This window comes from Sycon ciliatum, chromosome 1 (assembly GCF_964019385.1).
Source record: "Sycon ciliatum chromosome 1, ocSycCili1.1, whole genome shotgun sequence".
NCBI classification, from domain to species: domain Eukaryota; kingdom Metazoa; phylum Porifera; class Calcarea; order Leucosolenida; family Sycettidae; genus Sycon; species Sycon ciliatum.
In genome coordinates this window covers 67716785-67741484 of record NC_088643.1, presented here as the reverse complement: position 1 = coordinate 67741484, position 24700 = coordinate 67716785, and the positions used below count along the sequence as shown (strand labels likewise).

Sequence of the window (24700 nt, the reverse complement as noted above, 5' to 3'; positions counted from 1 at the left end):
TTCGCTGGGCGAGGTGTCGGAGCAGCTGGGGCAGAAGGAGCAGACAGGGAGGAAGGGACGTGTTCAGCCGAACTGCCAACACATGTAGCAGCTGCTTCATTCACCACCTCCGGTTCTGCGTTCTGAACAGTTTCCTCCATGTCAAGGACTTCTTGAAGAGATAGGATAGAGCCTGCAATATCCATTCTTTCAGCAGGAAACTAAAAACCAACACGACTAATCAACTACTTTTGAGTAGCGTCCAGTCCTGAAGCAGGAGTCTCCATTCTCCCTCACTACACTCTTCCTTCCTGAAACAGTTCTCAACAAGAAATAATAAATCAATTTTGCCTTTTGGACATGTTTCTTCAACACGAAGGACACGTCGCGTCGCGCGTCAGTGAAAAAAGAAAGAACAGAAAAGTGGCGCAGTTTTCCAACATTTCCTTTCCGGTTCCACGGCTTTTTGATGTTTGGCCGGTTTCAGTCAGTTAAAGTCGAATTTCCCCATCGCGAAACTCTGCCCTCGGCCTCACTCTAGCGCGTATGGCGCCAGTCTAGTTCCGCACCATGCAGTTGAACTAGGATTTCGGATGAACCACACACGCGTTGGAGTTGCACACTCTTGTGTAGTTATGTACTCTTGGTAGTATGTATTGTACTACTCCCTGCTGCCAACAGTCATGCATGCAGCTTTGGGAGTTTGGCACGTACGATTATGTCACACCTTGTTTTTAAATTTTGTTGATCCTACATTACGTCATTCGCTCTTGAGCTTTTTTTGATTTCGCCGCCCCACTCACGTCACACTCACAGCTCAGCTCAGCGCTTCAGAGTTCAGTGTCAGTTTTGGCGTCTGCACTTTTTGCCGTTGAGCTGAGACAACAATGACCAGGTGACGTTGCATATAAGGTCAAGCCAAGCGAAAAAGGGTTCACGTAGTCTTTATCTTATGGTTGCTCTGCACTGCAGTCTGCACTGGCTGCTTGAAAAGGTTTGGTTGATTGAAACTATTATTAAACTTTCGTCAACGGATGACTGTCTAGCTAGAACACAATAATCATTTGCAAGATAGTAGTATTGAGCTCTCTCCTCGGCCTCTTCTTGCTTTGCTTTGCTGGAAGGTGACGCTGTCAGTGGCTGCACAGGTCACCTACTGCATACTAGCTCTAATAAAATAATTCGCCTCTTGAGCACCAAAGTCAGTGAGAGGCTATTGGAGAGGAGCGAGTGGCCGTGGGTGCATTGCTACTAGTAAAAAATCCACTTGCCAGCTCTCTTAGAAATGGATTATGGCCTGGAGGACAGCGAGCCCGAGGATATTGAACTGGATGACGATGATGATGACGACGACGAAGGTGTATATGGTGACAATGCCTTGTGTGGAGAAGAGACCGTAGACTCCGCTGGCGTTCTGCAGAATTTCACGGTGCTGAGCAAGGATGACATTGCTCAGAACATGGTGGATAGCATAAAGGAAGTGAACGAAATTTTCGAGGTAAGGCTGCAAGTGCACGAGACGATGCTGACCCATCATTCAGTCGTTTAACAAGTGGTCGTCCAGCAGCTCACTGAGTGTATTATACATGTAGTACCTGAGTTGTTGCAAAGTAAACTCTGCCCCGAATCCATTCAGAAACCTTTTTTCAACCCCCAGTTGCTATCATTAACATGACTTGGCTATGTGCTGTTCCGGCGTTGACACATGCCACCAGTACCCCGCGCGTTGCAATACTCTACTTTAGGCGTGTTGTTTATGGGCCAACTGCTAGTAGCTGGCTGATTGGCTGGGTGTTATCTCGTGACTGCGCAGGTTGATCCTTTGACTGCACGTGCCTTGCTTGTGCACTTCAAATGGGATAAGGAGATGCTGCTAGAAAGGTGAGGAGGGCTTTGCCGGCATTCGCACTATCGGCCCGTGCCGTAGATATCGAAGGACTTTGCATATTGCTACGGACAGCAGTGCACGGATGTCATGCTTTCTCTTGGCTCCATCATGGCCTACCTAACCACGCTTCTGAGTTGCATGTCTTAAATACTTTTGACTCACCGGTGCATGTTATGTAGGTTCACCTTGCAGGTTACTTCTTTTCAAGATAGCTTCATCTGCTGCGGGCGGTGCACTAGGGAAAAGATCCTCCTGGTTATCACACTGCCTCATGTCCGTATGCCTGTTGAATGAAGTGTTGATACGTGTGCATATACACAGTATACAGTCACCCTTGCGAAGAACGACGTTGGGTCGGGCCTGAGAAAGGTGCTGTTAGCCGCGTGTTGACGCTATTCCAACTTATTCGTGAGGTTGACAGTATGCAGTTGAATGGTCACTAAGTCTGAAGATAGTGTCGTTATCCGTGAGTTGTTGCTTTACCCGGTGTTGTTGTTCACGAGGTTGACTGTACGAGTAGCACAATGTACTATGCTGTGACCGCCGTGCTACACTACAGGAGAGCTTTGAAGTGATTGTACGTTGCCTGCATTGCGTACATGCACGTGTATGATTGTATGTTGCGTTGCCTGCATTGCGTACATGCACATGTAGATACTATGAGGGAGATCCCAGCAAGCTGATGTCAGACGCGCACATAGTCATTGCTCCTAAAGTGACAGTAAGTACTGTGCTAGTAATAATTGCTTGCATCAGTGCTGTACGAGCATAGTTAGGTTTCCCACATGCACGTCCATTTGCATGACTCCATGCACTTAAGACTGTTCTAACGAGTAGGCATTCCTACTATTGTAGGCTAAAGAAATTGCTTTATCTTCTAAAGAAAGAGTTATTTCTTTGCTCTTGGGGGCGAAACTCATGATGCACGACTACCGCCATCAATATAGCTCCCATAGTGAGAACAATTCCATTGAAGACATCGTTCATTAGAACCCACCCGCTCGGCGTCTGTTTTGCTCCCTCCGAGCTCATCAGGGGAGGTCGATGTTGATTGGAGTGCATTCAGTACATTTTAAAATACAGCAAGTAGTCCACATCTTGCACGAAGGAAAAACACACACACACACAGCATCGGCTGTTATATACCTCAGTAATTGGAGTGTTTGAATTTAATTCAATTAGCGACGGCCAAGAGTACTTCGAAAATACGTACTAGTAACTACCCGGAGTTTGTAACTCCACGTTAACCGCTGTCACAACTCGTTTTCAGAATTACGTCCTTTTCCGTGATGCAAAGCATGTGACTACACACAAAACTGCGTTGGTGCCAGGCAACCTTGCAGCTCGCACGAGTGCATAGAGCTGGTTACATCATGGAAGATGATACAAGTCTGAAAACGAGTCGTGACAGTTACGCGTCTCAAGTTGCTCAGTCTTTGGAACAATTCACTCTCCAGACTTGGTAATGTTCTAGCTAGTACTCTTGTCACGCAGAGAGGGCATTCTCTAACAGTAGAGTATTGGCATTGTGCTTGCTTCTCTGGTGACTATGTATGATTGTTCTGGTGATGTTCTGGTTGTTGCAGAGACCTTGTTCCTCGTGTGATATTTGCCTTCTGGATGTACCTCCGTCGGTAAGATTTCCATCTGCATTGTCCTTTGGCCCGCTCCCTCATGGAGGAAGCCCTGTAGTGGACGTTGTATAACCCATAACTTCTATGCTATTACCAGAGTGGATCATGTTGCCCACAAAAATACGTATCAAGGTGACCACTCTGATCAGGGGACCACCTGTCCTGGAGGACCACGAAATCCAGCACCAAAGGGTATCACTTCCACTTACCCATGACCCTGGATAAGGAGACCACCTGTGTACGGGGACCACTTTTTTGGGGTGCCCTTGAGCGGTGGTCGCCTTAGATAGGTTTCACTGTACATGTACAATAGTAAGAGCAAGATACTCACCCGGGATATTGGCTTCACAGTCCTTGTGTCGTTGCTGTGTTGATCGATCGTGGCAGTTGTTAGCTCTCTTTGTGTTGCTCATCATTGTTTCCGGGACTGCTGCTACCACTCTCCTTGTTGGTGTTCAGGAAATGAGCTGTCTGCCGTGCGGGCATACTTTCTGCAATTCATGTTGGCGTCAGTATCTAACAACAATGATCATGGAACTCGGCGTTGGTCAGGTGAGTGCTGCGATCAGATGCACGCATGCCTTACTCGTAGAGCACAGGTGCACCCCAGCCCAACAATGCAGGTCCTGTCTGTGCTTCCAGTTGTCGTTGTTGTTGTTGTTGTCGTTGTCGTTGTTGTTGTGCTTTTATTTATAGTCGTTCAACCAAACAGGCAGTGGTGCCTTCTGACAGGGGTTTCTTTGGAGTGTGCGTGTGTGTGTGTGTATGTGTGGGTGTGGGTGTGCTTGAGTGCATGCTAGGGAGAGGGGTGAATCGATGCGTGCTGGTTGGGCATGGCAAGCTCTCAACCATCCACTACTGGTGGGCTGACGGACCAGCTTTTTGCCATCCATAGCATGCCTTGTTCGTGTAGTATAAATATATATGTTAAAATGATGGAGATGGCGGTGGCTGTGGTGGAAGTGGTAGTGGTAGTGATGGTAGTAATGTTGCTGACTGGCGTGTGTGTGTATCTGCAGCGGATCTCCTGTGCTGGTCATGGGTGTGAAGTGTTGATGGACGAGTTCACTGTAAGGTAAGCAGTCAGTACCGGAACGCAGGCCTTGCTGCTGGGGTTTTTATTCAGTCGTGTTCCTGTGTCGTTGGTAAGCAGTCAGTACCGGAACGCAGGCCTTGCTGCTGGGGTTTTTATTCAGTCATATTCCCGTGTCGTTTGTCTCTGTATACTGTAAAACATGCATGCATCTGGTTCTATAGGACATTTTTGTTATTTTTGTGAACAATTAACTGAGTAAACTCGCGCAGGAATCAAAGTGCTGCCGTACCAGTTTCTGTGTGTGTCTGTTTGTGTGTGTGTCTGTTTGTGTGTGTGTCTGTTTGTGTGTGTGTGTGTGTTTATGTGTGTGTCTGTTTGTGTGTGTGTCTGTTTGTGTGTGTGTCTGTTTGTGTGTGTGTCTGTTTGTGTGTGTGTCTGTTTGTGTGTGACATTGTTTTCAGCAACTTGTTAGTATCCTCTGCTGTCAAGCAAAAATACAACTTTTTGATGTCCAAGAATTTCGTTGAGGTGAGTGCAGGCTGTATACCTACTTGTAAGTTGGCCGCGTTCTGGTGTACAGCTGCAGTTCTGGTGTACAGCTGCAGTTCTCAGCCTGTTACAGTATATTTATGCCACGTGTCTTTCTTGTTTCGGAAGAACTTTACTTCTTTTCTGTGCCTTATTCTCTATTGTACATGTAAGGCCATGGCTTATAAGTACTAGCAGGAGTTATGTACTCTTGTGGTACTAGTAAATAATGGCAGAACTGCTAGTGCATGTAGTTAATTTTGCGAAGAAGAGGTTGTGGCAACTTCGGCCGTGACTGAACACATGATTCCAGCTGTTGAGCATGATGCTATACTAGTGATACACAATGGACCCATTGCTCAATGACGCAATTGGTACCATAAACAGTTTTTAACACCCTTCACAGCCACCTGGGCATGGTCATCTGGGGTGTTGAACAGCGCATTCCTGATCGCAGCGTACTCGCAATCATTACTCATACATTCCATATTTGGCAATGTGCGATGGGTCAACTGTCAACTGTCAACTGTGCTGGTGCTTGTCATGCTGTTGTTCCAACGGTTCGTTAACGCATCTGATATCCTGTGCCTCTTCGTGCGTCTTGCCTTGTGCAGGCGAACCGACTGATGCAGTGGTGCCCAGCGCCAGGGTGTACCTACGCCATCCGTTGCTCAGAGCGTGATGCGCGGCGAGTGCGATGCAAGTGTGGCCGTGTCTTCTGGTGAGCTTGTTGCTGTCCTGACAGGCTGCGGTGCTATGGTGACTTGTAACCCCATCCTGCTGAAGCATTTATGGTGTACAAGTACTGTTTTTTTTAAACTTATTTTGCTTCCATGCAGGTGCACACGCGCATACTCGTAATACATCATGGCTGATGATGTTTGTGTTTGTATTTTGTACAGCTTCAGATGTACGCAACCAGCGCATGAGCCAGTTAGATGCGATGTAAGTTCTGTGAAAGATGTCTAGTCTTCATTGTCACTGACTTTCATGATTGTGTGGTGTTGCATACATCTACATATGATCAAGTGCATGCACGTATACACACACATGCATACTCACACACACTCACACACACTCACACACACACACACACACACACACACACACACACACACACACACACACACACACACACACACACACACTCACATGCATGCACACATGCATGCACACACGCACACGCACACACACACACACACACACACACACACACACACACACACACACACACACACACACACACATTCTTGGCAGGTGCTGTGCTTGCACTGCAGCTGTAAATAACCTTAGCATCTTGCCACACCTGTACACAATGGCAGGTGTGAGTTTTAAGTCTACCTACTGTCTGTGGCGTATCGCTACATTTCGCTCCTGAGCTTTCACCGTCATGTCTTTTAAATAGATTGTGTTCACATGTACACATCGTGTGATGGTGTTGCTGTGTCTGTTTCTACTGCAGTATCTGGCAAAATGGCTGAAGAAATGTGCAGACGACAGTGAAACTTCACATTGGATACATGCAAACACCAAGGTTCGTGCTGTAGCTGCTGACTGCTGTTGTTGCCATCTTTGCGGCTACTCTGCTTCAGTACCGGTCTTAGTGAGCTTGGATCCACACACGTGTTGCGAAACAAGGCTCCACGGGCGGGATTCGAACCCAGTGATTTGCCATTGACAACATCTACTTCAAAGAAGTAGAAATAAGGCTAGTTTTTCTTCTCTTTTGCCATTCGCGACTTCTGCTATCATCAAAGCTGACTGATCTCATCTGCTTATGTTTCAGGAATGTCCCAAGTGTAAAGCAACCATTGAGAAGAATGGTGGCTGTAACCACATGGTGTGCCGGAATCAAGCGTGCAAGGTTTGTTACTTTATCAGGAAGTGTATGCTCCAACCATCTCCTCTATGGTAGACCCAGCGAGTTTTCTGCAGTAGACTCTGTCTCTCTCTCTTTCTCTCTCTCTCTCTCTCTCTCTCTCTCTCTCTCTCTCTCTCTCTCTCTCTCCGATTGTATGAATGTTGTCTGGTCCATACACAGTTCACAGAACACGAATAATTGATCAACCATGTATGATGTAATCTTTCGGCCTGGCACAATCTTTCACGTTTTGGTCGCATACCGGCTGCCAGGCTTTCATTCTGTTTCATTTTGACGAGTGATATGCCGCTAATTTTCAGTCGCGTTTATGTGTTTTCCCCAGAAGTGACTGCACTCTCTCGTGTTCAATGTCTCTGTATGCACTATGTCAATGTCTGAGTGAAAAGAGACGTGTGTTATCTTGTATTGCTTTGCTTTGCACACAGGCCGAGTTCTGTTGGGTATGTCTGGGCGCATGGCAGCCGCACGGCGCAAGTTGGTACAACTGCAATCGTTATGCAGAGAAGGATGCTGAAGCAGCGCGGGGGTCCCAGGAGGTAATTTTGCACCGTGCAATTGTACTGCTGCTGTTGTTTGCCTTCGCCAGCAGCCTATTAAGTGTGCACGAGCGGTGCAGTGAACTTCTTTTAAAAAATTCACTTTTTCCTTGCCCCCAATGCATTGCTCAGAAGGGAAGCGCGAGCTCTCATGTAGGAAGCAATAATCAATTCATCTATTTTGCCGAAGCCTCTACCACTACTAGTATCTCAATAAGTTGCTGTTATTTAATTTGTGAGCCCTGGTGTGTGTGTGTGGGCGGGGGGGGGGTGTCAATGAAAAAAGCGTATAAGTAGGGCGAGTTGCGTATTCAACGCACACACACACACTCACTATTGGCTATAGTGTTAAAAACATTTCCGTTGCCATCTCAACTCCGGCTACTGAGGCATTCAACGACCTGACACCTAGCTCTAACACATCTCCAGTATGCAAACCAACCGCCTTCCAACTAGGAAGGTGAGCGCACAGAAATATCTCTGTTGAATGTCTCCGTAGCCTCTCAGTTTTTGTGCCCTGTTATCGCGCTTTCTGACTGCTTATTATCTTGTTACAGTCGTGGACAGTTGCTTCATAAATCGTTCCCATGTGTTCTCTTCTATTTTACATTTATTATTGGCTCAGTATCTGAGTTAAATAAGCATTGGTGTGTGCATTTGTATGTGCATCTTCAGGAGTCTCGAAAAGCTTTAGAACGCTACTTATTTTTTTGCGACCGCTATCTGAACCATTTGAGAAGTGAGAATCTAGAGAAAAAGGTAAGCATAGCATTTGTGAGACTTCCCTTTCTTGCCATATTGCAAGTTAATTAAAAGAGTTAGTTGTCCGCTCCCAGTGCTGGAGTCAGCTTTTCCTGCTAGCTGTACTCGAACTTGACTGACTTTCACCTGCTGTCCTGAGTATACGAGAAGTGCATCAAACTCTCTACTCAGCTTACGGGCAATAGAGCACCTTTCCGTGCTCAAGCGCTGCTTGAGGGAACTGATCCCTCGTCAGTTTATCTCGGTGTGTTCGGGCGTAGGTTGGTTCATTCATACTTTGTAGACGGGATGGGACAACGAAGAAGCAGCCAGAACTTGTCAAGAACTTTCTGAACGGTCCGAAGACCCCGTCAAACCCCAGGTGATATTGAATGAAATGGATTTATACCGGGGGCTCCAAGTTCTATGCGTATAACCTATCCTTCCTGCATGCTTGTGTGGATTTGTTGTATCGTGCCCCACTCTGCAGCTATACACGGCAGTCAAGCAGAAAATGGATGAGGTCCAGAACAGCGGCCTCCCATGGATCGACGTGAGTGCCACATCATTGCTCTCCACTCATACGTGTGTGTGTGTGTGTGTGACTTTTTCTGGCCTTCAAAAAGCTGTGTGGTGGATACCAGGCTAAAAATAGTGGCGGTCAATTCATCAGCCTTGCAAGCTGTTGTGGTGTAATCCCAGCACAAGTTGCTATGTCTAACATAGCTGTTCGCTATCATCGCGGAAGCGATGGGCATGTCTGAGGTGTGTGTGTGTGTGTGTGTGTGTGTGTGTGTGTGTGTGTGTGTGTGTGTATATGTATTGCAGCACATGTCGAACTTGCCAAGTGACTGTGGCTTTTGCTGCCATGGCTAGCAGTGCAATTCTATCTCAGCTTGTACAGTGCTGGTCAGAGAAATCCAACCTCATAAATAAAGTAGCGTCGCGTTCGAATGCGCAGACCAGTATAATATGTACTAGTAGTGCTAGAGCTGAGGAGTGACCGGCGCTATTCTATTCATAAGGTTGGATTTCTTTGGACAGTACTGTAGTTCTGTCCCTCCAAGAAATCACGATTCCACGGATGCAGTAAATTTCGCGTTTTTAGCCCAAACCCGCGATTTTCTGCAAAATCCGCGATTTCCCGCGTTTTTTGTTTTCTGCACTTTTTTACATCTTTATGCACTTTTCAGGCAGAGCTTTCCATGATCATGTACATTGTAGCTACATGTAGGTGTAATATTTGCACAGTAGACTCGTACTAGTAGTACTCTCCAGTAGATCTACTGCGCAAAAAGCGATTCTACGGATGGAACAAGTTTCGTGATTTGGCCCAAATCCGCAATTTTCTGCAAAATGCCTCCGCGAATTCCTGGAAAGTTCCGCATCTTTCCGCACTTTTCGGTGCATTTTTTGTTGTTTTCTGCCGCAACTTCTTGGCAAGTTTTCGAGAAATTTTCGCAAATTCCCGCAGGGACAGGTAGTTGTACTGATAGGCCTTACTCACCGAAACAGTTTAGCTGTCTGCACTGAGCACGCGACTTGCCAAGTGTGACCGAATTTTGAGAATTGTCCCACACGGGTACAGTTCTCCGTTCTCTGCGCAGGCTTTTACTCGTGGATGTTGTTATCATTGCGTGCGTGTGTGCGCGTGTGTGTGTGTGTGTGTGCGGGCGTGTATGTGTAATTGTGTATGTGTGCGGGCGCGCGCTTTGTTCTGTTCCTGACTCGTCACAGTCCCAGTTCTTGGTACAGGCTGTGGATGTCCTATCTCGGTGCCGTGCTGTGCTGAAGTACAGCTATGTCTTTGCCTACTATCTGGAAAAGAACAATCAGGCGCAGATCTTCCTCGTAAGTGTTTCTAACGACACAGCAACTCAGCAGCGTGCGTTGTTCCTTGACGGATAGGAAAACATCTCGCTGACTGACTCGGAGGAAAATAATTTAAAAACTTCGTCAGTAGACTACTAGTAGTGCATGACGTTCCTTGTTTGCTTTTACAAGTACAGTCAGACCTCGCTTATCCGGTCCTCTTTTACCCGGATCCCTCACCATCCGGAAGAAAATCGTTTGTTACTGATTTACAGCATATGGCATGCATACACACAGAATGTGTTTTCGATTATCCGGTTCCCTCGCCTACTAGTATCCGGATTTTTGTGGAAAACGGATGTGTGCGAGGTCTGACTGTACCATCAGTTTGTCTGATAATGGCTTTAGCACTTGGAGACAATATCTGAGTGGGCACTGTCTTCTCTTGTCTTACCAAGACTATGCTGTGGGTAAAAGAACCGAATCAATAGCTGCCGATGGTTTCTGGCAAGTCATTGTGGCATCACTTATCTTTGGATGTGTTTCTTGACTGTCCAGGCGTGTTTATATTGGTATGCATAACGTGTGCTGCTCCGCTGCGTCTGTGTGTGTGTGCATGTGTGTGCGCGTATGTGCGTGTATTTGATTCTGCATGTGCTGTTGGTCCTCAGGACAATCAAAAGGACTTTGAAATGGCCACAGAAGCGCTGTCCGGCTTCTTAGAGCGGGACATTACTGGTACCAATCTCGCCATGATCAAATCTTCCGTTCAAGACAAGTCTCAGTGAGTATAGACACTGAGTCCAGAGCACATGCCTCGAAGTACAACTTCTAAGAGTGAATGAGCAACTGAACATGAATGAGAAAAGGAAAAACCCAGAACACCTGATCCTACGGGCTGCCGTCATGTTGCTGGGTTGGCAGCTCACTTGACTCTTGTGCACAGTTTAGGCTGATAACCTGCTCTCAGGCCGTAATGCATTTACTGCATACAAAGTATCAGTCCCCAATTTAATTGTTAGTCTTTCTTTTACATTAAACAATTGGTTGAAAGAGCTATCGAAGTTTTTTTTTAGTGTGGATGTGAAAAGAATGCATCAATGAGGGGTTGTGATTAGTGCTAGCTAGTGTTTGAACTAGTCTACTACTTTGTACACCCTGTCGAGTGTTGGGAAAGGAACTCTTTTCACTACAGGGGGCAATCCACCCAAAAATGTTCTAATAGCGGTCCGCCGGTGGCGAACACTACCCTGGGCCAGAATCCAAAAGGATTTGGCTCTGCATTGACTTGCGTTTTGAGCGTCTTTGCCAAACTATTCCCCTGATGTTATCACTAGGACCAAGAGTACATAACCGCCCAAGAATGTGCAACTCCCACATACCCTGCTGTCCCGACAGAAGTTCAAGTTAGTTGACGTCATTATTTATGATGCAATGCTCCTTGCGCCAGTGATTTACAACATGTGTACGGGTGTCAACGCATCACACGTTTTTCTTTGCAATAATTATTTGTACAGGATCAGATGGGCTTTGGTCCACCACAGGTTCCGGATTCGTCTGATAATCTGTGTGCAGTGCGCATTGCGTCATAAAAATGATGTCAACTTGAAATTCTGTTGGGACAGCACCCATAGTCGAGTTGCACACTCTTTGGGGGCGGGGGGGGGTTGTACTCTTGCTAGTACAGTGCTTGTACACACTTTATAGGTGCCTTTCGAAAGTATAGAGGTTTATTATGCGAATGATTTCATCGAGATTTTCAAATGGATTTGAGCGTGAGTCGCGGTATGCAGCGTGAGTTTCTATATAGCAAGTACACTGCTGTGCCGTGGGTCTGCAACTTTTCTGAAGTATCTCAACTGGTGATGTGTAACCGCTTAGCCTCTATAGACCTGGTTTCAAAAGACCGTTAGGCCAGCGTCCATACCACATAAGCTCTGTGATCACTTTGTCCTAAGAATTTCCGAAATTGGCCTAATCTGTGCCGTGCGCGTTACAGTACTCGGAGCTCTTGTGTAGTGGCTCAGCAGCTAGCTATGATTCTGTATGAAGGCATGGCTGTACAGTGTGCTGTACAGGTCTTGCATCAATCGGATTATAATTATTGTGTGTATGCACACATGTTCTTGCGTGCATAGGTACTGCCGGTTACGATGCACCAAGCTACTTGATCACGTCAATGAAGGTTACGAGAAAGACTGGTGGGCGTATGTCAATCCTGATTCACGTCAATGAAGGTTACGAGAAAGACTGGTGGGCGTATGTCAATCCTGATTGAAGTTACCCTACAATTAATCATTGTGGTGCCCTTCCTTGCCCCCTCCCATCAAAAATCATAGTTCTGCTGATACCCTTCCATTGTATTCTCTTACTATCTGCACAGCCAAGCACCCATCCATGACCACACAGACACGCCTGCACAGCCAAGCACTGCCCTTGCGCACCTCGACCGCTCTCATCATCATCATCATCATTGTCATCTCTCTCTCCTCTCTCTCCTCTCTCTCCCTCTCCCGGAGACGCAGTGTGTACAATTATGCTGGCCACATACTATAATCACACAAGCCGTGCTGGGAGGGGCTTTCTACGTTAACTTGAAAGCATGCCTGACAAGTGTATCATAATTATAATTATTATTAGCATCGGTCATGAAACCCACACAAAATCATACTCTTAGCTCCGCTCTATCGAGGCTGTCTTGTGTCCACTAGTACTCATGCCTCTCTTAGCTGATTTTATTTGCGTTCCATTGAATTTCTCGTCAGCTGCTGGGCACGCCTTGTCGCGAGCGCGCGCGTGCATACTCTTCTTTGATCCGCCTATCCCGTTGCTAACACCTTCAGTCTCCTAAGCATGTGTGTCAGGAAGATGCTCTGGTCGACCTTCATTTAGTGTGTGGCACTGCTGTTCCTTTCTTTTTATTGCCTCGACGGCTCCAGCTGGTTTGTTTTGCTGTAAGATGTAGGGAGACTTAACTTGACACCTACATGTACTGTACAAGGTTTAACTGTTAATACTTCACAGAAACAACCATACCGACCACTACTCTTATTATTATAACGTTATTCTTTTACGCCAGGTACACGTGCTTCTCAGTTCTCATGAATCATGCATATATCACTTTTGTGTGTCTAAATAAAGTTTGCGAGTGGGAAAAGCGGAATTCAATACTGGTTTTCTGTTTGAGTGCTGCTGTCAAGTGCTTGCGAAACGCACGGAGAGATCAAGACGGGCACTCACTACAAGCAAGATTATGCCAGTGTTGTGTGTGTACCGTTCTTTAAAAAACGTGATGCTATCATGTTCCATATAAACTGACGGCTGGGCTTCAATAAATATTATGGATATTATGAATAGAGGATACTGGCAGTGCGCACTGGCCCAGCAGTGTGCGAACAGAAAGGAAAGGATGGGAAGATCCGCCAGCGGAGCAAAGTTTTGTGGTGGCATTATTTACTGCACGTAGCCTGGTGTAGTGGCCGTCTTGGCCGCTACCACTGTTGGTGCTGCAGCAGATGGAGCGCATGCCGGCTGCTAGTCCATGCTTCTCTGAACGCCAATGAAAATCTCCTCCAGCAGGGCCAACTCTGGAGCAGTATGCTGCAGATGAAACAGAAGAGAGAGAGAGCAACATTAGAGAGGTTCTGCTACGCGTGAAATGTAGAGAAATCACGTAGAGAGCAGGTGTCTGGGTTAGAGTCTACGGCTTCGCGTGTTTTGGGTCCAGATTTCTATGCGTAGATGACGCTCTCTACGTTGTGGCACACGCAAAGAAAATGCGTACAGATCTGCTGGGTGTCAACAAGAGTAGATAAACAAAAGTGTGCAACTCCGCGTGCATTTTGCCACAGAGCAGTGTGAGAGCACGTGCTAGGTACCGACCTTGTAATGTAAAGCCCGGCCAATTGCACGAGGCAAAACTTTCCAAAAGACTCAAAGCGCGTGCGCCGTCGAAAATATTACGTCAACAAAAAATTCCGCCGCGGGCCAACCCATCCCGGAGTTGCACACTCTTGTTTATCTACTCTTGGTGTCAACCATATGCAGGCAGAAAACTGCCAAATATGGACGGGGAAATTTTCCAGTACACGTTCCACATGATTTCTCTACGTGAACGTAGAGCAGAACAGGTTTTCTTTACGTTACGGGAACGCGAAGAGAGTTCCCGGGATTCTTCCGGTAACGTAGGGCAGAACATCACTTATACCTCTTCACAGACACCTTACAGGAGGATCTTAGGTTGAATCTGCTGCCATGGAATATAGTGACAGAAAATCTCAAATTTTGCAGCATAAATTGAAGTACTGGAAGAGTTGGATCTCTAACGGGGTACAAAGTATAGCGTTTCAACGAGAAACAGTCCATCGTGAACTCAAGAAGAGTTACTAGTGTGCTATTCCTTCTCTCCTCTGTACTACTACTACTACTACTACTAGAGGAACAGAAGACGGATGTGTGATACTAAGTTCGTTAAACTTTGTACCCAGCCAAGTGGGAACAAATCGCAAATCAAGTAACTACTTTGGGCTCGTCAAACTTTCAACTCTTACAGCGTATACGAGTGCAACCTTTGGTCAGGCTCTGGTGCACCTTGGACAGTAGTATGTTACATGTAGATAATTATGGTTTGCTGTTGTGCGATCATGATAGTTAATTTGTTATGACATAACAATCATGATACGGATTGTATTATGTTGTGCGATACATGCACCGTTTACATGCTTCGCCCGGCCAGACGAAACATGCAGCACAGACCGTCCCGTGTGACAGCGAGTGCTCTTGTAGCGACGATAAAACTAGAACTGGGCGCAAGTCAATCGTCTGCTCTATCGGCATTCATGAAGTGCTAACCATATCTGGCTGTCTGGATAATCCTATCTGTACATGTTTGGCATCATGCACATACTTCGAAGGACTCATACCATACACATGTACAACCCATTCAAAATTGTCGCAGCCAAAAGCACCTCAATCCTTCTCCAAATATATTCATTTCTTGTGTACATGTACTTTAGTTGCATACACAAGCAAAGAAAGAAAGGGAAAGTGTTCTAAACCTGGATTCTACTCCACAACCCTGGAACATGCTGGTGTTATAACTTATAAGTCAAGTTCATTTACAACGTGTACTTTTTCCGTACACCCTTTACCTTTCTACAGCCGCAACTGCACTGTCGAGCAGCGGGGATAATAACGTAGTGGAGAACAGGGAGAGCTTAAAAAAAACTTAAAAAAGCGAGTTTTGCTGTGTGCGCACGATGCTTGGGCGACCCTACCCACACGTGCAATTTCATTCGCATGACATACTAGTAGTCATCCAGAAAATTTGAGAAAAGGCCAAGAGATGATGTCACACTTCATCCAAAGAGTTCATTGGCAAACTTTGCAATGAATTTCCAGCCACATTGTGGAGAACTCGGAATAGTTTTTGTAAAGTCAATACTCAAAACTCGACCGATTGACATCTGAAGTGCACGATCATCTTGAATATTGCGCGCGAATGTTCTGAGTGAAAACAAGGATTGGATCATCTGATAATCGGTTGGTAGTCATGTATGAGTCATGGACATGCACTTTTCAAATTTTCATACAACGAAAACTTAGGAAATTGCAGTAAATTCGTGGAAATCAGATGTCTGATAAATGCCATCGTTAAAGGGGAAGTCCGGTGAAAAATTTAAATTTCACAGTCCGTAGAGTTCGAGTCGCTGAGTCGAATGGTCTTTGTCCGAGGAGGCTGCGGCATATGGTTCGTCAGATACGCCCAATCGAACATGTGCGAATTTGAGCGCGCATCACCCAGATCCAGGTGATGACGTCACAGCGTGCAGCCAGGTAGCCACACCATCTAGTTGTGTACAAAAATGGCCATATTCGGAGCGTGTTCGATTGGGGAACTGTTTGTCGCAGCTTCTTCGGACCAAGACCATTCGATTCAGTGTTACAAACACTACATACCCTGTGATTTTCAGCTCGGTAAACCTCGAGGTTATACCGTATTTTAGCCGTTTCCGAGTTGAACTTTTTCCGTCAGCCTCCACGCGCTGTGCGCTGCGTGCATGCAGTGCGTGCAGTGTGTTATCTAGCTGTGGTGCAGTCAACAAACTCATCACAGACGGAACTACTCCCGCACTGCCGTGCTGGGGTAGTATCTACAACAAGACTCGAGTCACAACTGACACAAGACTCAGAAAACTAGTCAACACACGGACTTGTCATGTACTACACTCGTATCAGTCGTATTGTACAGTCATGTAGTCAGAGAACGTGCGTTTCTCCTTGCCGATGCCGGTGATTGTGCTTTGAGAAAGAAAATTTTAGTTTTCCGCACCCGCCTCATTATTTTATGCTACAGCGATGAGTGCACAACCGTGACAAGTGACAAAACAGGGAACAGCTCCCGGACCTAGAACTGTCAGATTCCATAGCGTTGCGAGCGAAGAGTCGTGCCCGTGGTTCAAAGAGCCTGCACTGTTCTCCAAATGAGTAGTCCGAAATATTCCAAGTTCGCACCAAAACATCACCATGTGGCAGGCCACTGGAGTCTAAGCCAATCTAATCGGTATGGAACAACATTTAGAGCACTCGCATCACTCTTCTCCATTTTGGCGACCCTGCTCTCCAGCGATCTGATAATTCATCAGCCTCGTCTGCAATAGCTGCTGCTTCTTCATCAGTCGGAAACTCAGTAACGCTCACTCTTGACGGGCCCGCGCGGCCATTTCTTCAGCTGAATACCGAGGTTCTCAGCCCCAGACCGAACTCATGAAGGTCAGCCATGGCTGCATCCTCACTCTCACAAGGAGTTACAGGTCTTCGGGGTCGCTTGCACCACCTAATATCAGTCGCCAAATCATTTGAAATAGCACTGACACTATTGCTTTCACGCACTCCTTTTGACCTAGCTGCACGCTATGACGTTGCAGAGGGTGTGGCGCGGCCGCATGACGTCATGGCGCAGCCCCCGAAACTCAGTTTTTCAAACGGAAATATCTCGAGAACGCTTTGTCGGAGACACGTGGGACCAACACCATTCGACTCAGCGCCCGAAACTCTACCAACCCTGAAATTAAAATTTTTCACCGGACTTCCCCTTTAACAACTGCGGGATCGCAATAGTCCTGGGGACAGTGAGAATGGGTTCAGATACACATCGGAGACAAAGTTAGAAAGTTCTAATCAAACCTTGGCCTGCTTGAGGTACCACTGACAGGAGCGTCGGCCACGGTACGGTCACTACGGTATTGACCGTACCACTTTTTTGCCTTAGGTACCCCATGAATATACAGTCAACTTTGCGTATAACGACACTCGGCGGGGCATCAGAAAAGTGTCCTTACCGTATTCGCGAAGTGTCCTTATATCCAAAGTCTCATTATCTGTATTACAGTTAGATGGGACTTTGCTCTGGGCATGGAAATTCGGTCGCGAATTGTCGTTATATCCGCAGTCGTTATTAGCAAAGTTGACTGTAAAGTGTAATTATAATGCACTGATTTGGGCTCTAAATTGCCAAAATTCTCATCCACCCCTCCCCACGAGTAAGTTGTACTTCAGATGTCTGACCATATCGCACTAAAATACCCTCCGACGCCCCTGACTGAGGATCACCCAATGCCCAGGCTGTTTAACCTTTGATAAAGTTGCGGGTTGAAAGTTACACAGGCTTCAGGAAAGATCCGAGACTAGCCACACTATGAGCTCACCGTGAACAATGGCACGAGTTTAGGCGCAACAGCAGGGTCAGGAGATGCCTGGGTCGTACCGGCGGACTGCACCACCAAAGCCAAATAGAAAAGAACACGGTGCTGCAGCAAAGGAGAAACAACAACAAAAGCACACATCACAAGTACCATTGTCTTTCTTTATTATTTTCGAGCTCGGAATGTGAACATTGTAAAAAATAAAAAAGCACACAGAACAAGTTCAAAACTTGGAGACAGTTGTGCAGCATACAGGGAAATGCTGCCTGCATAGACGTTTCCAAAGTACAACCAACTAAGCCATGGCGTTGCCGACATTCACGGGTAGATTCCAACATGTCTCCTGCACAGAAATGCATTCCTAACATAATTACGAAGAACTGCGTGCAGTCAGGTTAGAATGTGGCTACTCCCAACGTTGGTGTTTGCACTTCCTGCCAGCCAGATAGACACTCCCTCGAGTATACATTTCATTACCTGAACAACTAGAGCATCAACTCTAAATTATTACTCTGCTATGTCTCAGTGAGCGTAGTTGCTGCCATTGAAAAGCTGCCATTTTTTGTAAATCTCTGTCACACCCCAATACGTGTACTGCCGTGGACATGGGAATCCAGTCGGTGGTCAAGCGGCCCCAGTGCGCTGGCCATGCAGCCGTGAGTTGGCATGCGCTCAACATGTGCACTGTGCATGCAACGTCCTGTGCGTACTGAGGGCGCCGGTCCCGGTCATTCGACCGGATTTCCATGTCCACAACAGTACATAGTACAGTATACGCACTGTTATAGCACCATAGTTTACACATAGAGTGAGATCTGTGGTGTCAAAATGCTTGTAATTCTTTGTCTTGCACAGCAGCCACTGCCCGGTACCACTTTGTTGTATACGTAAAATCAGGGTCTTAGCCGGGGGGGGGGGGGGGGGGTCCCTCCCCCTTCCCAGATAGTCTCTCCCCTACTCTGATGGCACACGCCCTGCGAAAAAGTACCGTATTTTACCGGTTGTAAGTCGACCCCGGTTATAAGTCGACCCCCCTATCTGGAGGTCTCAATTCTGCGTTTTAAAGTTTTCACCCAAAGAAGCACTACTAACCACTCCCTGCTACTAACACAACAACAAATCATGTAAACATTCCTTATTGGAGGATATAACGTCCCAATCTTTGAAAAAGGCCAATAAACTGGCAAAATGTGTAAACATGGTGCACTCGTGCATGCAGTGCAGGTCCTTTTTTTGGAAGATACTGATAGTTCCCGGTTATAAGTCGAATCCCGGTTGTAAGTCGACCCCCGCCCTTTCTCCTTCTATTTTAAGTCGTAAAAGGTCGACTTACAACCGGAAAAATACGGTACTGCCTCTATTTTCAATTCAGGTTTTTTTTCAGTTCACACCACAAAAATGCAGCCACAAATCAATCGCTCTGGGTGTGAACGAGAAACAGCAATCACTTACCAAGGAAATGCCTTCGTTGAGGATGAGATGACGCAGTTCCGGGAAAGACACAAACGTACTGGAGTGCAACAGCGCCAGCGATCGCTGAGCAGTGTGCAGAAGGCCCACATTCGGAATGACCAACAGACTCTCTGCAAAGGCAGTGCAACACAGGGTGGGGGTGGACGGTCTCACATTGGTCACCATGGAATGCAATGTTGCGTGGATAATTTAAATGATCAGTTCATATACACCAGCCTCCACAACACAGCCACACTCAACCCTTCACCTATTAACACCACCTCATCAGCCACAGCAGTCAACTGCACAGTAACACAGCCACACATGCTGATACCGTTACCGAGATAGAGGACTGACTACTTTGCAAATACATACTCAGATATATCAGCAGCGGCGACAGGACAAACCTGGAAGTGTGAGGCACTGGTCAATAACTACCATTCCGCCACCGCGCCATGATAAGGCCAAAACAAAAAATAGGCTTGTTTCCGGTCGGCAACCCCTCAAAAAGGAGACTCGGTCGGCCGGAATGAAACTTTTTTTGGGATACTTTTTTTGGTTCCTCAATCGTTGTGGCATTGATGGACAAGAGCACCTACACATGTACATTGTACATTATAATCATGGCAAGGATCAATGTCAAAGTTGACTGACTCACTGTTCTTGTACAGCATGTGGTGTATTCCTGTTTTCGTACATCCTGAGAAATCAAGCAAACAGTTCGAGTCCTTCCAGCTCCGTTATTCTAGCTCGTATCGACCCCGGAGGTTTTCGAGCCGACAGCTGAGAATCTCTGCTACCTTGTAGGTGTTTCGATTGTGGAATTCGGTTGAGATTTGACTGAGTTATGACTCGTTTAGTGCACTTGCACACATGGCATTGCCACCGTTTGCATACATTTGGGACCAAAAAAAGTTTCAGAATTTGGGAAAAAGTGGCCCGGTCGGGCGACCGGAAACAAGGTCATTATTTGTTTTGGCCTAACGAATTCTGCCTATTTCTGGCTGTCAAAACTAGCAAGAGACTGTCCGTGTACATCATTTGTGCACATAATGACTTCAACATTTTACAGTAGACAGGTCCAAAAACAAAACACTTCATAAAGTTCACACATGTCACATCCAGGGTCTGTAGTACATGATTCTACTGAAGTTTCACTGTAGTCGACTAGTCGTCAACCATTATAGAGTTGCAGGCGTTACAGACTAACCGGATTGGACTTTAGCCATGTCAAGGATGAATACTGTCACACACAGTAACAGTGAAGCGTTGATCCACCACACCTACATAATAACATTGAACAGCATCCATGAACAGGTGTTATCATGAAGGCTCCAATAATATTGAACAGATCTCGATTTGGCCGTAGTATAAACAAAAACAAACAAAGACATTCAATCAGTCCAGACATGGTTACTGATTACCGGTACTCATGCTTCCGGAGTTGTGCACTCTGGTTTATGAGCTCTTCCCGAGTTGCACACTCTGGTTTATGAGCTCTTCCCGAGTTGTGCACTCTGGTTTATGAGCTCTTCCCGAGTTGTGCACTCTGGTTTATGAGCTCTTCCCGAGTTGTGCACTCTGGTTTATGAGCTCTTCCGGAGTTGTGCACTCTGGTTTATGAGCTCTTCCCGAGTTGCGCACTCTGGTTTATGAGCTATTCCGGAGTTGTGCACTCTGGTTTATGAGCTCTTCCCGAGTTGTGCACTCTGGTTTATGAGCTCTTCCCGAGTTGCGCACTCTGGTTTATGAGCTCTTCCCGAGTTGCGCACTCTGGTTTATGAGCTCTTCCCGAGTTGCGCACTCTGGCTTATGAGCTCTTCCCGAGTTGCGCACTCTGGTTTATGAGCTCTTCCCGAGTTGTGCACTCTGGTTTATGAGCTCTTGGCATCAATAGCTACGCCTGGCCACTACGATATTAACCATACCAATAATTGTAATCGTTGGCAGCCACATTATTTTTAATGAAAAGTGATGATTATTGGCTCTAAGGCTGGGTTTACACGGCAACGCACGGCCAGTTTTCCGTTTTCGATCCCGTGTTTCTTCACGGGTGCCTTCCGTTTTGGAGCGTTTCCACAATCAGAGATGAACCGAGCTGAATCTCCGTTTGTCTCGTTTTCGTGCGTCTACACGCGAGCGTCTACATGGGCGTGAAGGATCCGCGACAGTTTGCCACGTGAGCAGTGTTGTCGTGGAAGCACCTATCACAGTCAAGGAATAGTTGACAACACTTCTTAAAACACCACTCCCCACATGACGAACATTGCCGGAACCGTCGCGATCCGTATGGATGCGCAAAACGATACATACGGGACGGTAACAAGGCCTAGCACGCATTTCGGCTGTTCACACATCCTAATCTATCCGGCGGAAGATTTCCGTTTTCAAATGCTTCCACTTTGGCCAGCATTACGGTTTTCTTCCGTTTCGGTGTACAAATCTTCCGTTTCGCTCCACGTACTTCATGTAAACGAAGCGTTACGCTGTAAACACAGCCTAGATATGGAAATTTTATAGAGGGACCCGGCCGAAACGACACCTGCATGTAGTAATTTTAAAGGAAAGAAAAGGACCAATGAACTACAAGTCACGCTACACATTTATTGCAATAATGTAATAATTTGCTGCTGCTGCTGTTGTTGTTGTTTTTGCTGCTGCTGCTGCGGGTGCTCGTCTTGTCCTTCATTTCAGTCATTCTCTCTTGTCCCGGGGGGGGGGGGGGGGGGGGGTTATGCTACCATGCTATGGGTGTTGTTGTAGGTGCTGTTGTACATCATGTAAGTGTTGTTGTAGGTAGTAGTAGTAGTAGTATTCTTTTATTTTCCATCGGAAGCCTCAACAGTGATGAACACAACTCTTAAGAGGGCCGATAACAGAGTAGAGGGGTGTGGGGTGAGAAAAATAATAATAAGAGAGGTGCTGTTGTACATCATGTAAGTGTCGTTGTAGGTGCCGGGTAGGTGTAAGTGTTTGTGCAATCATGCTATCATGCTGTGACCTTGGCTCCTGCATTTGGCGTGCTATCTCTTCATCTATTCCGTGTTAATATTTTGATTCAGGTGAAATTTTCACCACAGCGCCTAGCCACACACTTTCATACTATCATTCCCACACCTTACACCGTTTGGCCAAAATGTTCGCATCTGTCACTTATACAGTTGCGCTCACTGAAATCCGACCCAAAGTACAAAGCTGGCGCCCTGGACCAGTTCCGATTACACCATTGTATGCGTACATGTGTACGTCCAGCTGCATTCGTTCCACTTCCAGGGCGTCAAGGGCCGTGGAAGCTGAGGGCGCCAGCTTTGCACGTTGGATCGGATTTCAGTGAGCGCAACTGTATAATCTCTGTTTTGTCTGCAGTAACTACATTCCTGAAGATGGGCCTTGCCCGAAAATTCGAATGATTATCTCTTTTTCTTTTAGTGATTGGTGTAGCCCAGAGACCGTTTGGAGAGTGTCGCGAAGATGTACGGATAATTATTCCCGTAGCTAAGCAAAAGACGTTACCTCAGTAACGTCTGGCGCTAGCCAGGGTACACACAGCTTTAATTCCGTGTTTCTGCGTTTGTGCCGTCGGCATGCCTAGCGCCTGGCGCTATCCCGTACCTGTCTTGTACCGTACCATCAAAGACAGCTGGCCACAATATTCATCAAATTGGTAGACGGCGTCGTATTACCCTCGAATGCAAAGAGAAAGTTTACTTCAGTTTACTTCTTTCGCTCAGGGCCCTACGCTATGCTTTTTTTTGCCTAGCTCACCATGCATGTAATGCGAATAGATTGAAACTTTTTGCAATACAATGATGTAGCCGATCAGTTCGTGGTGGTATGGTTGGGCATTGTAGCCGTCATGGTCAACGTAAAACACTATGGCCAATCAATGGAAAACACATTTCCCTCAGTTCTAATAACATGTACGATGAGCTAATCAAAAAAGCATAGCGTAGGGCCCTGAGCTTCCAAACTCTCTCGTTGGCTGATCATATCATCCTGAAATTCCTTCCAACGCCCCTGCGTAGTAGCAAGAGTAGATAAACAAGAGTGTGCAACTCCGGATCTCTTCTGCACAATCTGCAGATACCCAGGCCGCGGCGGAATTTTTTGTTGATGTCACCTTTTTTCAGAAAAACGCGCATCTTGCCACAGAGCAGGGTGAGAGCACGTGCTGGGCACCGACCTTGTAATGTAAAGCCCGGCCAAGTGCACGAGGCAAAACTTTCGAAAAGACTCGCAGCGCGTGCGTCGTCGAAAATTACGTCAACAAAAAATTCCGCCGCGGGCCAACCCATCCCGGAGTTGCACACTCTTGTTTATCTACTCTTGGTACACTCAAACGACGTCTCTTATCCGGACGCCTCAGATACGGGCACGTCTCTCTACCGGGCACCTTCAGCTTGAGTTCCTATAGCACAAATGCTTCGAATTTGGGGTTTTTGAACTTTTTTCCGTATGTACAGGAAGTGCTTATTTTTCACTGCCGACCTATGTAATTACACATTTTTATCAATGGGTTCCTTTTTTATCCTGAACATGTGCAATACGTTCCAAATAAACTTCTTCAAAAATGAAATGATACATGGTAGATGAGTTTTCGATACGTACGGACAAATTTGAAATACGGGCAGTGCCCGGTCCCAAGGTGCCCGGATAAGAGGCGTCCGAGTGTAGTAGTAAACCTCCCCAGATCCGGACGCCCCTAATCCAGGCACCTTTCTGACCCATCTAGTCATAAAAATGGGCTTTTCAACGAAAACGGCCCCAAAACATTGATTGCCATCAAACATGTTTACTTTCATGCAGTAAGTAAGTTCTGAGTTACGGCCAATTCCTATTTCTGGGCAGTGCTCGGTCCCAACCTGCCCGGATAAGGGGAGTTCTACTGTACATGATCCTTCTGTCTGGTGATTATGGGAAATAAATTTCTTCGTTTAGGAAAGAAATTGATTGGCCACAAACACCCGGCTTCATGGTTTATTCTATTGTATAGACTATACATACTGCATGTTGGGAGAATTTGGAAATTCCACTTAGCCTTTCAAAACCATTCACATGAGCAAGTCAACGAGAAAAAAACATCACCTGCCCATTTGTGCCAACAGAAGCTAGTACTGCTACCGTGAAGGCCGCCCGAAGATTCCGCGAAGCGTTGTTGCGAGTGACTGTGAATAGCTGGCAAGAACCTGCCAATAAGTCAATGGACACCGTCAACGATTCGCCACTGACGCTGCGCCCAGATAGAGCCTTGTGAGAGCTAGCCATGAATGGATCTTGGCGACAACAGTCTTCTTCCCTGGTGCTTCGATTTCCTGACTACTGGTATCAGCACCGTCAGCTTTCATTTTAGTACACAGCGAACTATAGTAGGCTATTTACAGTGTTGTAGAGTGAATAAGGTTCTCATCTTTCTGTGCTTGCAGCTGTTGTAATTACACTACAATTAAAATTAAAAATTTGTAATTCAAATGTGCAGTCCATCCAGCATGCAATCATTCGATTGATGATC

General features: G+C 46.4%; 2 protein-coding genes across 2 annotated transcripts; one reads left to right on the top strand and one right to left on the bottom strand.

The window, feature by feature from the left end:
• Nucleotides 1–914: 914 nt before the first annotated feature.
• On the top strand, nt 915–13204 carry LOC135805049 (E3 ubiquitin-protein ligase ARIH1-like). The gene is made up of 17 exons (XM_065319037.1): nt 915–1477; nt 1793–1860; nt 2522–2588; nt 3454–3501; nt 3961–4053; nt 4521–4576; nt 4999–5065; nt 5680–5786; nt 5968–6010; nt 6528–6599; nt 6852–6929; nt 7373–7483; nt 8159–8242; nt 8715–8777; nt 9962–10075; nt 10708–10820; nt 12175–13204. The coding sequence occupies exons 1-17, from the start codon at nt 1265–1267 to the stop codon at nt 12269–12271; spliced, it is 1494 nt and encodes a 497-aa protein (XP_065175109.1). The 5' UTR covers nt 915–1264; the 3' UTR covers nt 12272–13204.
• On the bottom strand, nt 13139–24700 carry LOC135805050 (uncharacterized). The gene is made up of 5 exons (XM_065319038.1): nt 24277–24700; nt 20402–20474; nt 19192–19322; nt 17743–17844; nt 13139–13636 (listed from the first exon to the last, which is right to left on the bottom strand). The coding sequence occupies exons 1-5, from the start codon at nt 24454–24456 to the stop codon at nt 13571–13573; spliced, it is 552 nt and encodes a 183-aa protein (XP_065175110.1). The 5' UTR covers nt 24457–24700; the 3' UTR covers nt 13139–13570.